General features: G+C 35.5%; 4 protein-coding genes across 4 annotated transcripts; 3 read left to right on the top strand and 1 right to left on the bottom strand.

Moving 5' to 3' along the window:
* Positions 1-482: 482 nt before the first annotated feature.
* Positions 483-4,200, bottom strand: LOC110377136 (uncharacterized). The gene is made up of 9 exons (XM_021335840.3): positions 4,065-4,200; positions 3,865-3,926; positions 3,547-3,775; positions 3,175-3,395; positions 2,856-3,092; positions 2,622-2,693; positions 1,875-2,035; positions 1,239-1,337; positions 483-625 (listed from the first exon to the last, which is right to left on the bottom strand). The coding sequence occupies exons 1-9, from the start codon at positions 4,111-4,113 to the stop codon at positions 520-522; spliced, it is 1,236 nt and encodes a 411-aa protein (XP_021191515.3). The 5' UTR covers positions 4,114-4,200; the 3' UTR covers positions 483-519.
* Positions 4,201-4,828: 628 nt separating this feature from the next.
* LOC110377137 (uncharacterized) lies at positions 4,829-8,821 on the top strand. The gene is made up of 9 exons (XM_021335841.3): positions 4,829-4,989; positions 5,181-5,242; positions 5,324-5,552; positions 5,782-5,996; positions 6,087-6,335; positions 6,830-6,982; positions 7,356-7,543; positions 7,727-7,828; positions 8,091-8,821. Exons 1-9 carry the CDS (start codon positions 4,941-4,943, stop codon positions 8,656-8,658), a joined length of 1,815 nt encoding a protein of 604 aa, XP_021191516.3. The 5' UTR covers positions 4,829-4,940; the 3' UTR covers positions 8,659-8,821.
* A 432-nt stretch (positions 8,822-9,253) lies between these two features.
* On the top strand, positions 9,254-14,187 carry LOC110377142 (uncharacterized). Its single transcript, XM_049849129.2, has 9 exons — positions 9,254-9,376; positions 9,473-9,540; positions 10,485-10,713; positions 10,900-11,114; positions 11,319-11,561; positions 11,794-11,943; positions 12,810-13,006; positions 13,522-13,608; positions 13,711-14,187. Exons 1-9 carry the CDS (start codon positions 9,316-9,318, stop codon positions 14,018-14,020), a joined length of 1,560 nt encoding a protein of 519 aa, XP_049705086.2. The 5' UTR covers positions 9,254-9,315; the 3' UTR covers positions 14,021-14,187.
* A 301-nt stretch (positions 14,188-14,488) lies between these two features.
* Positions 14,489-18,474, top strand: LOC110377129 (uncharacterized). Its single transcript, XM_021335831.3, has 9 exons — positions 14,489-14,590; positions 15,004-15,065; positions 15,478-15,706; positions 15,965-16,179; positions 16,365-16,613; positions 16,834-17,052; positions 17,208-17,416; positions 17,518-17,601; positions 17,735-18,474. The coding sequence occupies exons 1-9, from the start codon at positions 14,542-14,544 to the stop codon at positions 18,432-18,434; spliced, it is 2,016 nt and encodes a 671-aa protein (XP_021191506.3). The 5' UTR covers positions 14,489-14,541; the 3' UTR covers positions 18,435-18,474.
* Positions 18,475-18,765: the final 291 nt, after the last annotated feature.

Raw genomic sequence — 18,765 nt, 5'->3', positions numbered from 1 at the left:
GGAAGATTATAGACTTTTTGTCCAGGGTCGTGCAGAATTTTCCATGGGATGCGGGTGAAACCGCTGGCTGAAGCTTGTCTGGTATAATCATCCATCGTGGATGTATTGTTTGAAAGACGATATGGCAGTAAAGAGTGTTCCTTATGAACAGATAGGAAGGAATGGAAGAAGATGAGGATTGCGTAGATTCTAAGATTTTCTGCAGGGCAGGGCATAATGATGATGAATAAAATGATTTTGGATTTAAATAGTACGTATTCAATTAAAGGTAGGTATCTCTGTATGTTGTAGCCTAGCCGAGCTTACTATTTCATGTTTTATTTATGTTTCATAGTATTTTACCAAGGTCTTTTTAGAGTTTAAAATTAATGTAACTTTAAAAGCTTTTATAGATGATTAAAAATATGTATGCCAAAATTAGGATTATATTTTTAATCGAATACAAAAAACCCTTGGTTTAATTCAATAATTAAATGTAAATGTAATAAAACAATGTCAATGATTTATTTTTTCAAAATTTTACACTCCTGCATTTTCACTCAATAAAACTATTTCAGGTTTCAGCGTGGTTTTGGTTATATTTCCTTTAATTTCATGCTTCAAAGTCGTTGTGGTGTTACTCCGACTGCAAAAGAAAAGGTATTAATATACTGCTGCTACTTTCGTGGTTTCACAGGGCCCCAGGGGGACTTCTTCCCGCTCCCGGATAAAAAATATATTTTCTATCTATCTTTGCTTCCCAGCGAAAAAAAAAAACAAATCGGTTCAGTGACTTCAAAGCCTTTACTGTGTTTTTTATTGCATCAATTTAGAATAAGATTGTCAACTGAAATGAATAAGTTCTTTCCTACCGTGGATTGCTGAATCCACTGCAGATAAAGGATTACTAACAGCCAGTTTCTTCATCAAAAGTTAAAGCCAAAGTAAAAGTCAAAGTAATGTCTAAAATAAAAGTAACGGTTAAATTCAAATTTTCTATGAATTTTGCTGTCACTTTAGCCTTGAAAATACGAATTTGTCCGTTACTTTAACTTTAGACATTACTTTAACTTTAACTTTTGATGAAGAAACTGGCCGTTAGAGAGGTTATAAGCAATTAAAATCTAATACAAGTACTTACTTACTTCATCCTTAAATATACCTTATTGCCCAATTAAGTATTGTTCAAAGATTAAGTAATTCAGTTTTGCTCGAAGTTTTAATATAATATAGTAACGATAAGGATTTGTTAGTGTCACCTTTTAACGATATAAGTATCCGGCCATATAATTTCTTCTTCAACTATTTGATAACCTTTTTGTTCAGGTGCTATGTCGCAAAGTCTTGAACGTCTGGTACTGAGAAATAATAAAACATTATCATAATATATAATTCAGGTCAAGATCATATTATACTGCTGCTAAAAGTACCTACTAACGAAAAGATGGTTGCTAAAAAAGCTCACTGCTTAAACACCATTATTTTTTGGTCACACCTTCATGCTTTAACTTCTGCGACAGGAATACTTATGTAGGGCTTAAAGTTAAGACTCTTAAATCTATACTTATATTATGTTGAATATATGTATTATGAAATACATTATGACAGTTCATCATCATCATCATCATCATCTCGGCCATAGGACGTCCACTACTGAACATAGGCCTCCCCCTTAGATCTCTACAGATACCTGTTGGAGGCGACCTAAAACCAGCGTCTTTCGATGACCTTAATAAGGTCGTCGTGTAATGACAGTTGGTCCTTGTGAAACACTGGTACTCAGCTGCATCCGGTTAAACTGGAAGCCGACCCCAGTATAGTTGGAAAAAGGCTCGGGAGATGATAACATGAAAAACTAAATGAGCACTTATCACAAAACTAAAATGAAAACTCACTAGCGTAACATGCAGTAGATAAATTCTCCGTTGCTAAACGTGCTAGTGTAGAGATAAGGACCCACGCATTCCATCTGGCCGTTCACTTGAAACCCACAGGCGACACCGATCACGTACTCCCGACCCCCAATCCAAGTGATTAGGGGACCACCGTGATCATTCTTTAGAAAAGCAATAGTATTTGATAAATAAATATTAACAACGAAATTGATAGTTTTTAAAAACTAAAAAACACGCATTAAAAAAATTGTATTCATTGGATTTGTAATAACGTTTCTTAACTGGTCATGCATTGCCATCAGAACTCAGAACGTGTGCAAAATTTAATCCTAATCGAAGACCGGGAAGTAGTTCAAATTAAGATTCTAAGATTTTCTTTCATACCTACATAGTTGCAAGTGAAGCTAATAATAAGCATGTTAAAAAGAATGAACATCAAGCACACGATGTTAGAAACCAAGGCGAAGATTACATGTTTCAGTTGACAAGTTACAAGATACATCGCTGTGCTGACATCTAATCCCGAGTAGTGGAGAGCTACCCGAAGAGGATTACAAATATTAAAAGAAAGAGTAAAAAGTCGGACTTTGTTGCAAAAAATTTAAAGTCTTGCAGGATCTATAATTTGCATTCATAAGATATCTATGAGTCAAGGCAGATTCATATTGCAGTTCTTAAGCATATCAAAGTTATGATTTGCCTCATGTTTAATCTTAGAATTTACATAAAACATACAAATACACAAACCTGACATGGCCCATGTTTTCTGTAGTCCTTGATTTCGTCTTTGAAGTAATCTAAAGTAGCTCTCGAACGTAACTAAAAAGATACAATAACTTTATAGTGAAAAGTATTAACAAGTAGTCGTTTTGCTGAATTGAAATTCGTTTGTATCTTATGTTGTAGTATTACCCTTAGCAAGTGGGTTAACCCACCGGCAATGGATAGTTTAATATGATATAAAGAGTTAACACAACTTACTGATTTACCCAGTTTTAGATTTACATGTTTTGTTTTATTTAGGGGTCCAATAGAGGAAGTAGCAAATTTTCCTCCTTCATCCAGACTCCCGTTTCCAGAGGCACATAAGAGATAATTATGCACATGCACTTTCATTTCAGAATGTCCTATTAGCATAGTTTTACAAAGTTCCTTATCAATAACTACAGTTGATGCATAGTTCACGTATTCTTCATTATGATCTTTTAAGTCGTCTTCCTTAAATGGATAAAAATATTTATCAAGTAGGCGTAAGATTTTCTTGGATTGCTAGGAACTAGAAAATAGGACGTATACAAACCAATCGAAAATAATGTCTGTGACCCCATCCAAAAGTGACAGCTTCCGTCCCAGGTTGTTCAAAAACTCTATTGAAGTTAACTTTTACAGATGCCGGGAAATAAGAACAGTATTTTGTGTAGACTGGATCCCTGAAATTGATCGGTGATTCCACTCTAGCTACACTTATGTCTCTGTAATTCCACTTGTGCGGCCCTGGATCGCTTGGTTTTTGTCTATATTCTGGAAATCATAATTATATAGGTTTTATAAATAGTATGTTTTATCTGGTAAGGAACTGCGTTATGATACCAAATACCAACTCAAACACCGATTGCACAGTTGCTTTGCCAAACTAAATGCGGTAAAAAGTATTCCTTATACAAATACAAACCTTTTTGAAAAGAATTAGAAATAACTCTCTTTTTGATGCGTTTAGTACATTCATCTTTGTCTATGTCTTCACTTCGAACATATTTGTTGTAGCCAACGATAGCATAGACATGTTTCACATCTACGAGGCATGCAGACGAAGTTAATATATACAATGGATGAATTATGCAACCTCCGCATATCCATCCCACGTACTTTTTCATTGATTGTGGAGCTTTTACAAAGTATGCCTGCAAAATAGATTTTTTGTAATTAATATATTATTACCTATTACTATTAAAGAAGTTACTATTAAAACATAACAATAAAAGTGACTAACCAGATACCTGGGTTCACCAATGGCCAAAGTCCCGTTAACAATTCTGCGTTCACAGTGTGTCACTAAAACAGCAAACGAATGATAATGAGACGGATTTTTAAAATCAAATAGTTTTATTAGCACAAAACATTGAAATAATTGAAGAAACTGGACAGGGTTCTGTTCAAGGAATTTAAGTAACATCTCACAAAGCAACTCACATTTTATCAAACATGGAAGAAATAAGGCGCACGTAAATAAAGAAAACATAATTATTTCATTTGAATGTCGTAGGAGAAAATTGAAAACATATTTTATGAATCCATATTGGATTACATGAATGCCATTAAAGCGTTACAGCTGAAATGAAAGAAGATTCCATTAAAAAAAGAAAACCAATACTTAAAGTTTAAAATTTATCCAAAATCAACATTTTCTGATCTTAACGCTAACACAATAATTGTGAGCTCACTTAGGCGTTTGATTGCATGTATATTTTATACACGCTGAATATTTTGGTACCTACCTATTTACTTTTTTCAAAGCAAGGTGTCCCTATATAGCGAAGTGATCCCTAATGGGGTGACTTTGACTACTTTTAAAGAAAAGGGTACTTAGAATGTAAACGATTTGACTTATATTCAGGGGTATGCCGCTAGGTTCAATCTCGGGTCCAAAAATTTGCAGGGAAATTGAGATAGTTGCGTTGATAGTGTCTAAAGTAAAACTAAAAAAATGCTCATACATTTTTCAATGATCTTGTGAATGTGGTTATTGTAATTAATTTATATTTATAATTTTAAAAGAAAATCTTACTATCAATCTATTAACTTTACACATATTTATTATTGAGAATAACTTTATTTCAAAGCTTAAAAAAGTACCTGCATTTGGTTTATAAAATAGTTTGCTAAAATGTCCTGAAAAGAAAATAAAAAAAAAACATAGGAAAATTAAGATTAATTTCACGAAAAGGCTACAAAATAATGAAAATTCCATAAAGAAATAATCATTGCTATTCAATTATTCCGTTCCATTCCGTCAAACTATAATTATTTGGCCACGTAGTTCGCAATCAATCAAGGCTAGATTTTAAAATGTTTGCCAAAGACATAGAGTTACTGATATTTTTTATGATTATTTACGGTAAGGAGCCAAGTTGCATCCTTGAATAACTAACTTTTAAAATGTATCTCTAGGAGATAGTGATACACAATTGCTTACATTTCAATTCAACGACATTTATATAATTGTTGAAAATAAACAACTTAGTTTTTTTAGAAAAAAAAATAACGAGTTTCTAAAACAACATCTTAAAAAGTTCTGTTTTTTCTTAGTGTCGCAGTGCCAAAGAAGAATCAAAGATGGTGTAGAAGTTGTGGAAAGCAAGACATACGTGGTAAGTTTTACACCTTCTTAGAGTTGAGCTTTGCAAAATTAGGTTGTAACAGAACTGTATAAAGTTGAAAATATATTTCAGGTATATTTAGTGAAGGCACCAATATCTCTAGTTGCATATGACTACTGGCTATGTGGGGGCGCTATAGTCAGCAGTGAATTTGTGATAACTTCAGCGGCCTGCGTTCATGATGTGGATTACCTATACGTTGTGGCAGGGTACAAAAAATACGTTCAGGATAGCGAACTGGAGACTGATAAGTGTACCTCAAAAATGAAAAAGAAAATCATTTATACTTGTTCACCTAAACGTAATTCAATTTATTTTTCTTTGCCATCAATTAGTTAAGGTTAAGATGACTAAACCCTAAGGACGGACTATATAGCACTCGTTGAACGAGGTCTTAATCTGTAATAGGCTGTAAGCTATAATTTACACAGATGCAGCATGTCCAGATTTCCATTGTTGTAAAATTTTTAGAATTCAGATTATCCCTTGAAATAGATTGCAACGAACTTAAAAAAAATATATTATTCCAGACTACGAGTTGAAATACGGTGAACTAGATTACTGGTCGCATATAGACGTGGCTCTAGTGAGGGTTGAATCGCCGTTTAATTTCAACGATACCAACTATGAAACGTTGTGTTCGTACAGACCAACGACTATACCCATCAACTATGAATTGAAATATCAGGAGCCTGGCACTGATGCTCTTGTGTTGGGATGGGGACACAAAGAAAAATGGCGAAAGGTAACGTTGCTAAGTATAGTATAAACTAAAAGAAATGTTAATGAAACTATCATTACAGAAGGCAAGTCTGTATAACCTACCTACTTTCAGCCAGGTGACAACACCAACTACAATTCAGAATTTTTAAGATATGCTCCAACGTTGTTACTGAATAAAACTGAATGCAATCAACATTACGAAGATTACAAGAACATGAGTGACGTCATCGATCGATATATGATTTGTTCTCTAGGGAAAGGCAATATAGATGATGGGGGCAATACTATTCAGAAGAGTTTGCCAGTAGAAAATGGGTGTACCTCCAAGCAACAAAAGGTTTTAGGCTTTGAAGGTGTATCGGTAAGCATCGATTTTCGATGAAAAACCCCACATTCATCAGAAAGTTAACTTAAAACTGTGTATTTTTGAAAATCTTAAAATATTTTTTGGTTTCATTAAAATGATAGACACAGGATTATTATCTACTTAGACCTTGTCTGCAGTGTAGGTGATAATGTTCCTCCTAGCTAATTATCGGCTAGAGCGGCTGTCGTCATATAAGGAGATTAACGAACTGCGCAGGACATATAATAGTGCACAAGCATTTACGAAGATACAGGTGCACTCACTGTTCTTTCACTCTCATAACCTGATGGAACGTTAATCCGACACGACCGGAGAGCAATCAGGCGAAGGACCGATATTAACGTGCACTCCGATGCACGATGTATCGATGACCAACTTTCAGGCTCCGGGCTGCTTTGTGAAAGTTACTAAAACCCACAAAGCGATTTCGACCCGAGTAGTACGTATGCAATAGATATACATTAAAATTAAATTAGCTCCCTATTTAGTGTGAACTACCGAGTACAGAGGACGTTTCGGAAGAAGATGGTCGGAGAAACGCCAAAAAGCTGAAGCAAATAAACGGCTCCTCGACTGAAGTTCTAAACGACACATATTTACTAGACATGATAGACGATCCTAGAAGATCTGGAATTTGTCAGGTACTTTAAACATTATTTTTAGTTCTGGAGGTTTCTTTATTTATCTCAGTAGTTTTTTTTTTGAGGAATGAGAAATATCAGACAAAATACAGGGTCTATTTACCCCATCTTTTTATCAGACACACTACTTGTTGCATCATTTAACTTAAACGCAACATCTTATTTATCGTGCTCACTAATAAGTTCCGGCTAATAAACTGGTGGTGGCTTCAAAATATTTCTCTAAAGAAGAGGTACATAGCATTGAGAATCAAAGTTAATTTTATGTACTTTACTCCTCTGCTGTCTCTTCACTCATCTTTCTTGCCATCTATATTGCCCCATCTTTCAAAATTATTTTGTCAATTGATTGCTATTCTTTGTAATTATACAGAATGACCATGGCGGGCCTCTAGTCACGTGGGCAGGTGCACGTGAAATCCTCATTGGCATAGCATCGGTATTCAAGGTTTCCGATGAGTTGGAATGTATGGGACCGTACTTATACACCAGTACTCTTTGTGTAGGAGCATTCTTAGAGTGTATACTGGTCTCCGAATCTTTACCAGACATGAAGAAAACGTAAGTTTTATTGATAAATTGAATCGTGCCCTCAAATTGGGTCTGCAAATGATTAAAAACATAAAGATAAATAAGAGAGGTACTAAAATTCCAAAAATCATAGTAGAGTTTGACGATGACTTCTCATGTGCCTTCCCAGAACATAGTTGTTTAGCTAAAAATAAATTAAGTTTTTTTTTCAAGGAGCCGACGGAGTCGACGGAACGATATGTGTGACAAACCCCCAAGTGAGAGAGGATATGACACTGTCGAAAAATACATATCATGGAAAGACCACCCTGCAGGGTAAGTTATTAACCATGTGAACCGACTTAACAAATCTCTGTTTACCAAAATAAAGTTTAAATTAATATTAGTTTATAACAATTATATACCTACCTAGGGGGTACCTAGGGGGTAGGTATATAATTAAGCATTTATTAAAACAAACTTCGTTTAGTAATGTTTGGAGCTACCCATCTCGCGATTCTTAAAAGGTTACATTCCTTCTTAAATACAATAATTCCTTGTATTTTTACGAAAATAATGAATCAAACCCTTTTTCCAGACCTGCAGACAATGAAAGAGTTGGCAGGGCTTCAATTCCAAAGCCTTTCAATAAATACTCAGCTGGAGCACAGAGTGACGGTCAATCAGATTATGAATCAAATGAAATGCATCACAAATTATCAGCATTACGTGAACATAATGTAGGATATCATTTCGATATGTTTAGGAATCCGCCAAAAGTTGATAGGTATCCTAAGAAGGAAGAGTATCCTCCGAAACAAGAGTATCCTCAGTATAATCAACCTCCACAAAGCATGGGAATCCCACCACCAAATGTGAGGAACCCTCCACATACTGTGAGAAACCCACCACTGAATTATGGGAATCAACAATCCAATTCGTGGAATCCACCAGCTAATGTCAGATATACAGGAACGAACTATTATCCAGCGAATGTAAGATACACGACTCGGAATCCTCGGGGAATAAATGTTATGGTCCCACCGAAGGCGCCAGGAGGAAAAATGTACCCAGGAACTGGTTGGCATCCAGCGAATCGAGCTCCACAAAAAGCACCACCCAAAAATCCTTATCCAATGCGAGCTCTGCGGCCTTTACGAAATTGAGTCATCATCGTTACAACATTTGACTGTCTCACTTTCGTCAAGCCCTGCTGTGGGACAGTTAAGCCAGAATTAAGGAGCGTTACACCACACTTCCTCAACGCGGGTTAGGGGTCATTTATACTTTATTACTCAGTAGATATTTATGTTGTTGTTAAAATTAAAATGTAGCTTAAAATGTAAATATTTTTTCACAAATTCTTGTTTATTTCTGTCGACTCGGTGGCTTTCAATTCATCGTAAACTTTTGCCTGTATTTTGGGATAAAATCAATTCTGCCTTGTATGGTATTGTAGATAGGTTTGCCTAATATACAGGGTAAATGATTTTGAGGGTTATCCGAACATGGGATTTTCGAATAAAATCCAATTAAACTTCCTCACATGATTCTTGCTACAAACTCAAGCCGACCAAGATATTACGATATTTCCAAAGTTCAAGTAACGAAAGCTAAAATTCATACAATATTTTTCATATCATGAAAGTAGCAGCAGAAACAGAAAAGTCGAAACTTATATTATAGATAAGCTTATCGGAACATTGAGAAATAATTCAAAACAATAAAAAGTAATCATTCACATACATTCAATTACTTGGTTAGACAATCAAATCATAATTTACTTTGTTACGTGTTTTTAAAGAGACGAGGTGTAAATCACGATGTTCGTATTCACAAATACATTGGAGCTTTTGTTATTTTTTATTTTTATATTTTGTGACGGTAAGTAGATGATTAATCCAATTGAGTAATGAAGCTTGAAACTTATTTCTCGAGTGAAAAAATACGTTTATTTCTACCATTCTAATTTGTTTTTAGTGTGTTATTGTCAAAGAAGAATTGAAGAAGGCATGAATTTAACTACTTCTTCGCCTAAGCCTTACGTTGTAAGTTATTTCACGTTTCATAATTACAACTATACTACTTCATACTCAAACATGACTAAAACGTTACAATTAAAACACATTTAAATGTAATTCTGGATTCTACACATGGGAACCTACTCAGTCTAGGATGTGCAAGATATACCTAATGCCCGGTTTACACTTTGTTAAGTTAACACTGCAGGTGATTAGTGCAGGTGTTTAGTAATCAAGGTGTGAACGGAAGCGTAAAGTGATTAGTGTTAAGTGATACGTGCGATTAGTACTTATTGATTAGTGCGAGTGAATAGAATCAAGGTCTATTTTTGTTGTTAAGTGACTACCCCCTCTCAACTTTTCTACTACCCTCTCTCGCAATTTGCCTGTACTAATCAGTGTGTAAATAGGTGTGTGTGTGTCAAGTTCAAAGCGAAAATGAAGTGGACGGAACAACATACTTTAAAATTCGTACAAGAATACCTACATAAAGTTTGAATGCCTATACAATGTAAAGTGCGCAGAATTTAAAAACAAACAGTTGAGAGATGCGGCCCTATTGAAACTAAGTGAAGCGATGGGAATTCCCGATTTCAAAATTGAGTTCATTTTCTATATCAGATACCACAACAGATACAATCTCCTTAATTATTTGTCTCAATATTAGGCTCTGTTCATCTTCCATTTCTAGAGACACTATGCACAACGGACAGTACCACTATGAGCTTCTTCCTAAACACTGTGTAAACGGAGATGGAAAAGACTACTTAACACTTGAGACTTATCGCGTAAAGTTAACGCTTAACACTTATCACTTCACACTTCGCAAAGTGTAAACCGGCCTTTATATGAAAGTAGGTATATACAACTTAGATGACTCTATCGTTGGTACTTGCCTGACAGGGATTCGAGCCCCCAGTCTTGTTCTTGTGTGTCTAGTGCTTTAACCAATGAGAATATTTTACCTCCAGGTATATTTAACCAAAGCAGAAATATCTAAAAGGAATTATGACTTCTGGCTATGTGGCGGTGCTCTAGTAACCAAGGATTTTATCCTGACGTCAGCTGCATGCGTATCTGACGTAAACTACTTGTATGCCATTGCTGGATACGACAAATATGTCATCGATGAAGATATCGAAAAAGATGAGTGTACAAAAAAGATGAAAAAGAAAGTGATTTTTACTTGTGTTCCCGTATGTAAGTACGTATAGTTCGTCAGTATTTAACTAGACTACACTTTACTAACTTATACAGTATGTAGTACCTCTAGGATATTAAGAATTCACCGAGTGACCAGACCTCTCACATTCAAGACTAAATTACAAAAATATGTCTCTTGTGTTTTGTACCTGATCTTTTTAATATTTGAATCCGTTTTTTCAGCTTACAACTTTGATTTTGATCTGCTAGAAAAGTGGTCATATATAGACATCGCATTGGTAAAAGTGGAATCACCTTATGATTTCACAGACACAACTTATACAGAAATATGTTCATATATTCCGACTACGATACCTATTAATTATGATCCTAAATATCAAATGGCTGATATAGATGCTATCGTTTTGGGATGGGGGCATGACTTACTGTGGCGAAAGGTAAACTTTTCAACTATGATTATCTATACTTAGCAAATAGCAGTTCTAAGCGACAGAAAGAGAAAGGGCGACGAAAAAAGGCGATTCCGTGCTGCCAGATGTGGTCCAACCCTAATTAGGCAGGATGACAGATGAACATCTGGCTGGAAGTTTTCAACAGACGTCCAACTAGTCCTAACTTTAGTCATAGTTTATTTCTTCCAGCACGGAGACATTATAAATTACAACGCCGAAAAGATCGAATACGCACCAACCTTAGTGATGGACAAGCGAGACTGCATGAAGTCTTATGAAGTTTATCCAAACATGACGTATATTATAGAGCAGTATATGATATGTACTTTAGAAGAAGGCAATTTAAATGATAAAGGTGATCCAATAGTAAAGTCTCTGCCCACTGCAGAAGGATGTACCGGAACACAAAAAGCAGGTCGTGAGGGTGAAGATGTAAGTGATTTATTTTTTACCCGTTATTTCAGCAGCCGTCTCTAGAAAACTTTTTTTCTTTTTCTATCCTGCGACTTAGCAATCTGTTTCTACAGAAGCAATAATCTAATTTGATGTCAGATTTACATCTGAGGAAATTGATTAGCTGAGATGTGTCCTCAGTGGTACCATTCCCAATTCTCATCTCTTGTCAGTATCCCTAGAAAACTAGAAATTAATTCCTTTATTTCAGTGTGAAGAGCAGAATGATGCGAATCAATTTTCACGAAGAGACATTTCGAACGACAATAGAACATACTATAACTATACTACATACGAATACATTAAGAAAGCTGCTCGAGAAAGGAGATTCAATCGCACTAGGCGGAGTGGAATCTGTCAGGTACGTGGGTATGTATAGTATATCGGGTGTGTCGTTCATAATCATATTAAATTAAATGCGTTAATATACTGGTTAATATATGTCGATTAACATAAAGATAAAAGAAAAATACGTAAAAATAAAAAAATGATTTTTTCTAACAAAGTAAATGGAATAAAAATGTGCAAAAATTAGAACACCATATAAAAGTCAGTCATTACAAACAACTGAAATTCTCCCTTGAAAACTGACAGCTGTCAACTGATCAAAACATACGATACTCCTAAATTTAGCTCTGCTTTACACATGGTGTTGTAAATTATAAAAACGAAAAATGACTCCTGTGGTTAAACCACTGAATGGATTAGGTTATTTTTTTTACAATTCGCCATAGAATATCATAAAGTATATGCGATATGATTTAATGTGATTGTGAACGACACACCCGATATATCGGGTGTGTTGTACTGTTACTGTTACAGCCTTTTTATCGTCCCATTGCTGGGCACAGGCCTCCTCTCACACGGAGAAGGATTGAGCGTTAATCACCACGTTTGCTCAATGCGGGTTGGTGATTTCAGACTTGGAGTCTCAGTTTCCTCAAGATGTTTTCCTTCACCTTTTTATCAGCCATTGGTGTCTAAGGTATAATTAGAAAGTACATACAAATTTAGAAAAGTTGCATTGGTACTAGCCTGACCTGAAATCGAACCCACACACTCATACAAGAGAGGTTAGTTGTTTACCCACTAGGGCACCACGACTTGGCTGGGGCCACACTAACGTTTAACATCAATGCCCATTACCTATTTTATTGACAGATTCTTTGTCATCTATATATGGTTCCTGGGTGGCTCTTTGACCTATTTCTTCACTTCTGTCCACAGAACGACCACGGTGGACCACTCGTCACTTGGGTGGGTACAAGAGAAGTAGTCATAGGCGTTGCTTCAGTTTTCAAAATAAATGAAGCTAGTGAATGCATTGGACCCTTCCTATATACAAGTACACAATGTAATGGAGCGTTCTTGGATTGTGTTTTAAACGCTGACATTGATCAGAAAAATAAGAAACGAAAGTCACGGTTAGCATGCTTTCCTTTCTTTTACTATTTATCTTTTATATAAAAATGCATTGCTGTTCGTTAGTCTCACTAAAACTCGAGAAAGGCTGGACCGATTTGGTTTCTTTTGGTTTTAAAATATTTATAAAGGTTTAAACGATACGAAGTTCGCGGGATCAGCTAAACCCTATTCACGGAGCCATGAGCCAAATGGTAAACAAACCATGAAAAGGGTTCTTTATGAGTCACGATTGAAGTACTGAACTTATTTTATACAACATATTACATAAAAATGTGTCGTTTTGTCTTCGGCCGGGTTATACCCGCCATCTTAAAAAAACATCATTCTTCGTTCACATTTTGGCTCACGGCTCGGTGAATAGGGTATAGTTTAAGACAGATTTGAGGTAAAGTTCTCTCCAAATTGGCCACTGCTGAGCGCTCCCGAGCTCACGCATACAAAGAAAATGTGCATATACATTAACAAACACAAGTATGTCTCATCCACTTGTATCTAAATATCTTTGTCTGAATAGGCGAATGCTGCTCTGCGACAGTCCACCCAGCGTAAAGGGCTTTGATATGGTGAAAAACCACATATCTTGGAAAAATCACCCAGCTGGGTAAGTGTTTTAATGTTCTTTACGAGCTCTCATCTTAGTACTAGTGCAAGTAATTTTTTTTTATGTTTTAGATAACCTTAACATATATTTTCATTTTTCCAGTCCTGCACACAATGAAATGCCTCACAACAATATCCCGATAAAACCTGTGGTACCACATTATCAACCGAATCCAAATACATATCAAAATTACAAAAATCCACAGTATTCGTCACGTGTGACTCCTCATCCTCAATATGGAAGTAACGGCTTACGTGGCAATAGGTACCATGAGTATGGAGCTTACCCAGAACATTATAAACCACCTTTAGCAAGATACCAAGGAAATAGACTGATACCTGGCTTCGAAAATCTAGATGAGCCTACATACTCAATGCGACCACAGAACCCTTACTATGAACCTCAAGCATAATCTTCTTCTTCTTGGAGATTCGATGGCACACGACTTCGCCTGCAAAAATGCCCAATGTTTCAACATCCACAAGGCATTTTTATATTGGTCTTGGGTATAATAATCATCATCTTACTCAATCCAGTTACAGGGGCAAAACTAATAAGATAGCTATTATTAATTTATTAAAAAAGTCAAATAGTTAAGTTATGACTTGTTTTATTTTTATTCTATTACACATTTTCAGTGTTCTTAGCAATTTCCATTAATTGTATTTTTTTACGTCAATGTGCATGTATATTGATGATTTAGTTACCGGAATTAAGTAAATGAAGTTATTTTATTATTATTTTTTTCATCTCTCTTTAGCGAGAGAGTCCTTTCGCAATCAGAGAAAGCATCAATTTCTGTGATAAAACTGTAAAATAAGAAAAGTAATGACGTATAACAATAAACCCTGATTCATTTATTTCGCCATTTTGATTTGGCATACCGGCAAATTGAAACTTCGAGACTTATAATGAGCAAGGATAGACGTAAAAATGGTTGTAATAAAATGGGAATTTGCGTTGTTATTAATTTATTTTCATGGTAAGTAAGCAGTGTCATGTGTTGTTGTACCCCCTGTTTATTTAGTTAATAATGTTAATCTCATTTTAAGTGATCCATTTTCTTATCTATACTAATATTATAAAGAGGAAAACTTTGTTTGTTTGGTTGTAATGGATAAACTCAAAAACTCCTGGACCGATTTTAAATATTCTTTCACCATTAGAAAGCTATATTATCTGCGAGTAACATAGGCTATATTTTATCCCGGTGCGGGCAATAGCACCCACGGGACGCGGGTGAAACCGCCGGAAAACGGCTAGTAAGAAATAAAGTTCTTTAAACCTAAGTAGTATGAAGTGAGGATGATAACACTGTTGAAATTGTTCGAGTCTATCTTTGTTATATGTTATTATTCTATTCTATTGTCATAGTTACATATTTTTGTATTTTAGAGTGTCATTGCCAAAGAAGAATAATTGATGGTTCTATCGTATCATCTAACAAACCTTATGTGGTGAGTTCATTCTGCAATAACGGGAGATTTTTTGGTACGATAGACTGCACATCAGTGGTAACTGTCATGCACCTTAACTCGATAGTAAGAAGAACGATTTTCCTATAAAACTGTTACCACTGACCTATAATTGACTGTACCAATGTTTACTAAGAACGACCCTAGAATATAAATGCCTAAAATGAAAACATGGGTACTTTAAAATAACACCACGAGCAAGTAAATGTCACATGTTTGTGTGTACACAAATGCTTGTGCCCTATAACATGTCCTGCGCAGATGGTTGATCTCCTTAAATGAGAACAGCTGCCGTAGCCGACAATCGGACTTGACCTGGTTTTAAATAAATGACTTTTTATATTTTATCTTTGTCCCCATCTTCATATACATATAATAATACCGATGACCTCAGGTATATCTAGTAAGAGCCACAATGTCAGATCGAAGGTATGATACCTGGATTTGTGGCGGCGCCCTGGTCACCAAAGAATTTATCATAACGTCAGCAGCTTGCGTTGAAGATGTCAAATACATGTATGCTATAGCTGGATACGACACATATGTTAACGACAAGTTTATACCTTTCAACGACTGCACCAAAACTATGAGGAAAAGAATCGTTTATACGTGCGTCCCCGTGAGTAAGTACTTATCAAAGAAATTAATATAAAGTAAATTATCATCTGCCGAGCCTTTTCCCATCTATGTTGTGGCGGCTTCAAGTATGACCAGATGTAGCTGGAACCAGCGCTTTACAGCGATTAACTGTCTAACCTTAGTTACCCAACCAACCCGATACCCTTGGGTACGACGGGCAGCCGGGACCCACCAAAACGTGCCCTACCATTCGTCATGATACCATGGTATTTGATAATTTAAACATTTAACTTTATTTTCAGGCTACGAATTTTCCTACGACGAATTAGAAAAGTGGTCTTACATAGACATAGCATTGGTTAAAGTGGAATCGCCTTACAATTTAGAAGATGCTAGGTTCCAAGTAATGTGCTCCTATGTACCGCAAATAATCACTATAAATTATGATGTTAAACGTCAAGCGCCAAATACCGATGCTATTGTTATGGGGTGGGGACATAAGCAATATTGGCGAAAGGTAATTCAGGAAAACTGTCACCCACATTTATTACTTACTTTAAAACATAGTTACCGAAGCCTTTACAACATGTGTATACTTATGTTGTTACCTTTCTTAGTATATAATGTCTGCTGTCCCGTTTCGTATATTGTAATGAACACCAAGCTCGTAGCTTTCATTAATCTATATTTCTCTATTTCTAGCGAAGTGATAAAATGAATTACAACCAAAAGTCTCTTCACTACACCCCAGTATCGTTAATGGAGAAAGAAGAATGTAAAGCTGCTTATACAAGCTATCCTGAAGTGTTAAAAACTATAGATAAATATATGATATGTTCAATGCTGCCCGGTAACCTAAATGATGAGGGGACACCCATTGAGACAAAACCCTCCTTAGCTGATGGTTGTGTTACGTCTAAACAGAGATTGAGTGGTGCTGCTGGACCTTCTGTAAGTAACTTCATATTTAACGAGATAAATAAACCGGTTAATCATAGTCTTTATCATCATCTATGTAGTTGACGGTTTATTTAAATTATCATCAAAATCAAAGGTCGTCTGTTCAAAGTAGGCGGTAAAACAGTACTTTTCGAAAATATACAGACAATTACCTACACACTTGAGTTTATTAGAATAAATTATATTTAAAGAAACCGACTTTCGTTTTTAGTGTGAAGTTGAAGTCGTTGAAGAGGAATATCCAATGGAAAATAATCCTGTTGTATTAGAAGTAGATCCTGGAAAAGATCCCACACGCAGACATACTAGCTTAAATGAAACAAATGATGATGGTTTCACAAACCAAACCGATTATAACAATGGAACTAATTTCGAAGATGGAAATGATGACAGTGATGAAGTGAACGGAAGAAGAAATGGCATTTGTCAAGTAAGTAAGACTTCTTTTTCGTGAATTAAACTCTTATACTAAAACAATAATTGTGTTCGTGCAAAATAGTGTAAGTAGTGGTATATTCGAAATGAATTCGTGTGTTCTCTGTTACTGTATTGTATAGTAAAGTGGATAGGTGATTTCTTTCTCAGAATGACCATGGCGGACCACTTGTCACTTGGGTCGGGAAGAGAGAGGTTCTGATTGGCATCGCTTCTGTGTTTAAAATAACTGCAGATAATGAATGCGTTGGACCTTTCCTATATACCAGCACAATGTGTAACGGCGCATTTATAGATTGTGTTTTGAATGAAAAGGCAAAAAGTAAAAATGCACCCGTTCAAAATCTGAGTCACGTCCCGTAAGTATCTGGCCTCTTTCGCATTTCAAAAACTTTAAAGTAAATAAGCTTGAGATTTGGAATATTTATGATATCGCATAATTCTTAAACTCTTTCGACAGTCGAGAACTTTGTGACAGTCCTGCCAGCGTAAAGGGTTTTGATATAATTGAATCCTATGTTTCATGGAGGGATCATCCGGATGGGTAAGTTTATAAAAACAAAAACTATTATTGAAAAAAAAACACGAAGAAAGAGAGAGAAAGAACGGTTAGAAGAAAGGTATCTAAAATATATTGACTCATACATAGAACTGTATCGCATTTTTAATAATTGCAGGCCTGCAGAAAATGAACTTGGACGAAAAAAGAAAAGAGTTGATAAGTATGCTACACGTAATAATACGGCCAAGAATAAACGTCTTGATCCCAGCAATCCATTAAGCGACAGATTTAAACCAAAGATAGGCTTTCCAATAATAAAAAAACGACCGCCTAAACATAAACCAGAAAAAAAAGTAGTAACTGAACCACACACAGATAGGCTTGATGTTAGAATTGGGCCTCCTCAACTAAGTGATAAGAAACCAAAACCTAAATTAGACAGTGAAGGGAGCATGGCAGCTCAAAATGATGAATTTTTGAAATCAGCTCAAAATGATGAATTTCTGAAATCAGCTCAAAATGCAGAATTTGTAAGTCCAGCTCAAAATAATGATTTTTTGAAATCAGCTCAAAATGCAGCATTTGGAAATCCAGTTCAAAATACTGCATTTGTAAATCCAGCTCAAAATCCAGCTCAAAGTAATGCGTTTGGGAGACCTGCACAAACCGATCCATTTGATCCATTTGCTAATATTCCATATCATAGTGATATTTTTTCGAAGCCTGCAAGGACGAATGTTGCTCCCGCACTACCCCCTTTAAATAATCCTGCGTTTGGAGCAACAGTGAATGATCCAAAAGTTATGCAGAGTCAATCTAACTCTGATGCGGGGGAACTTAAAGCGCGACCAATGCGTCCTCTTCGCAATGCTTGAAGCTTTTGTTATTTGTTAAATAATGTCATAATAAATACTTTGAAACAATGCTACCATCAATTTATTTACCCTTTTCCCAACTTTGTCATTCATTATAATAAAATTGACTGTGTACTATAATTATAGTATATTGCTTTACTTCGGATTTTATTATAGGGAAATCGTAATAGTTTGCTCTTTTAGTGATACTGAAAAAAAAAAACATCCGTTGAAATATTTTTGTAATTTATAAAACCTATGTAATTGAAAAATCAAGGATCTGAAAATTATGCGACATAAACTGAAAAACCCTGATTGGTGGGAGGGCTCAAAAGATCGAGAGGTGTGGAGG

This window comes from Helicoverpa armigera, chromosome 21, assembly GCF_030705265.1.
Source record: "Helicoverpa armigera isolate CAAS_96S chromosome 21, ASM3070526v1, whole genome shotgun sequence".
Taxonomy (NCBI): domain Eukaryota; kingdom Metazoa; phylum Arthropoda; class Insecta; order Lepidoptera; family Noctuidae; genus Helicoverpa; species Helicoverpa armigera.
The sequence above is the reverse complement of the archived record's forward strand: the minus strand, read 5'-3'. Positions and strand labels throughout refer to the sequence as shown.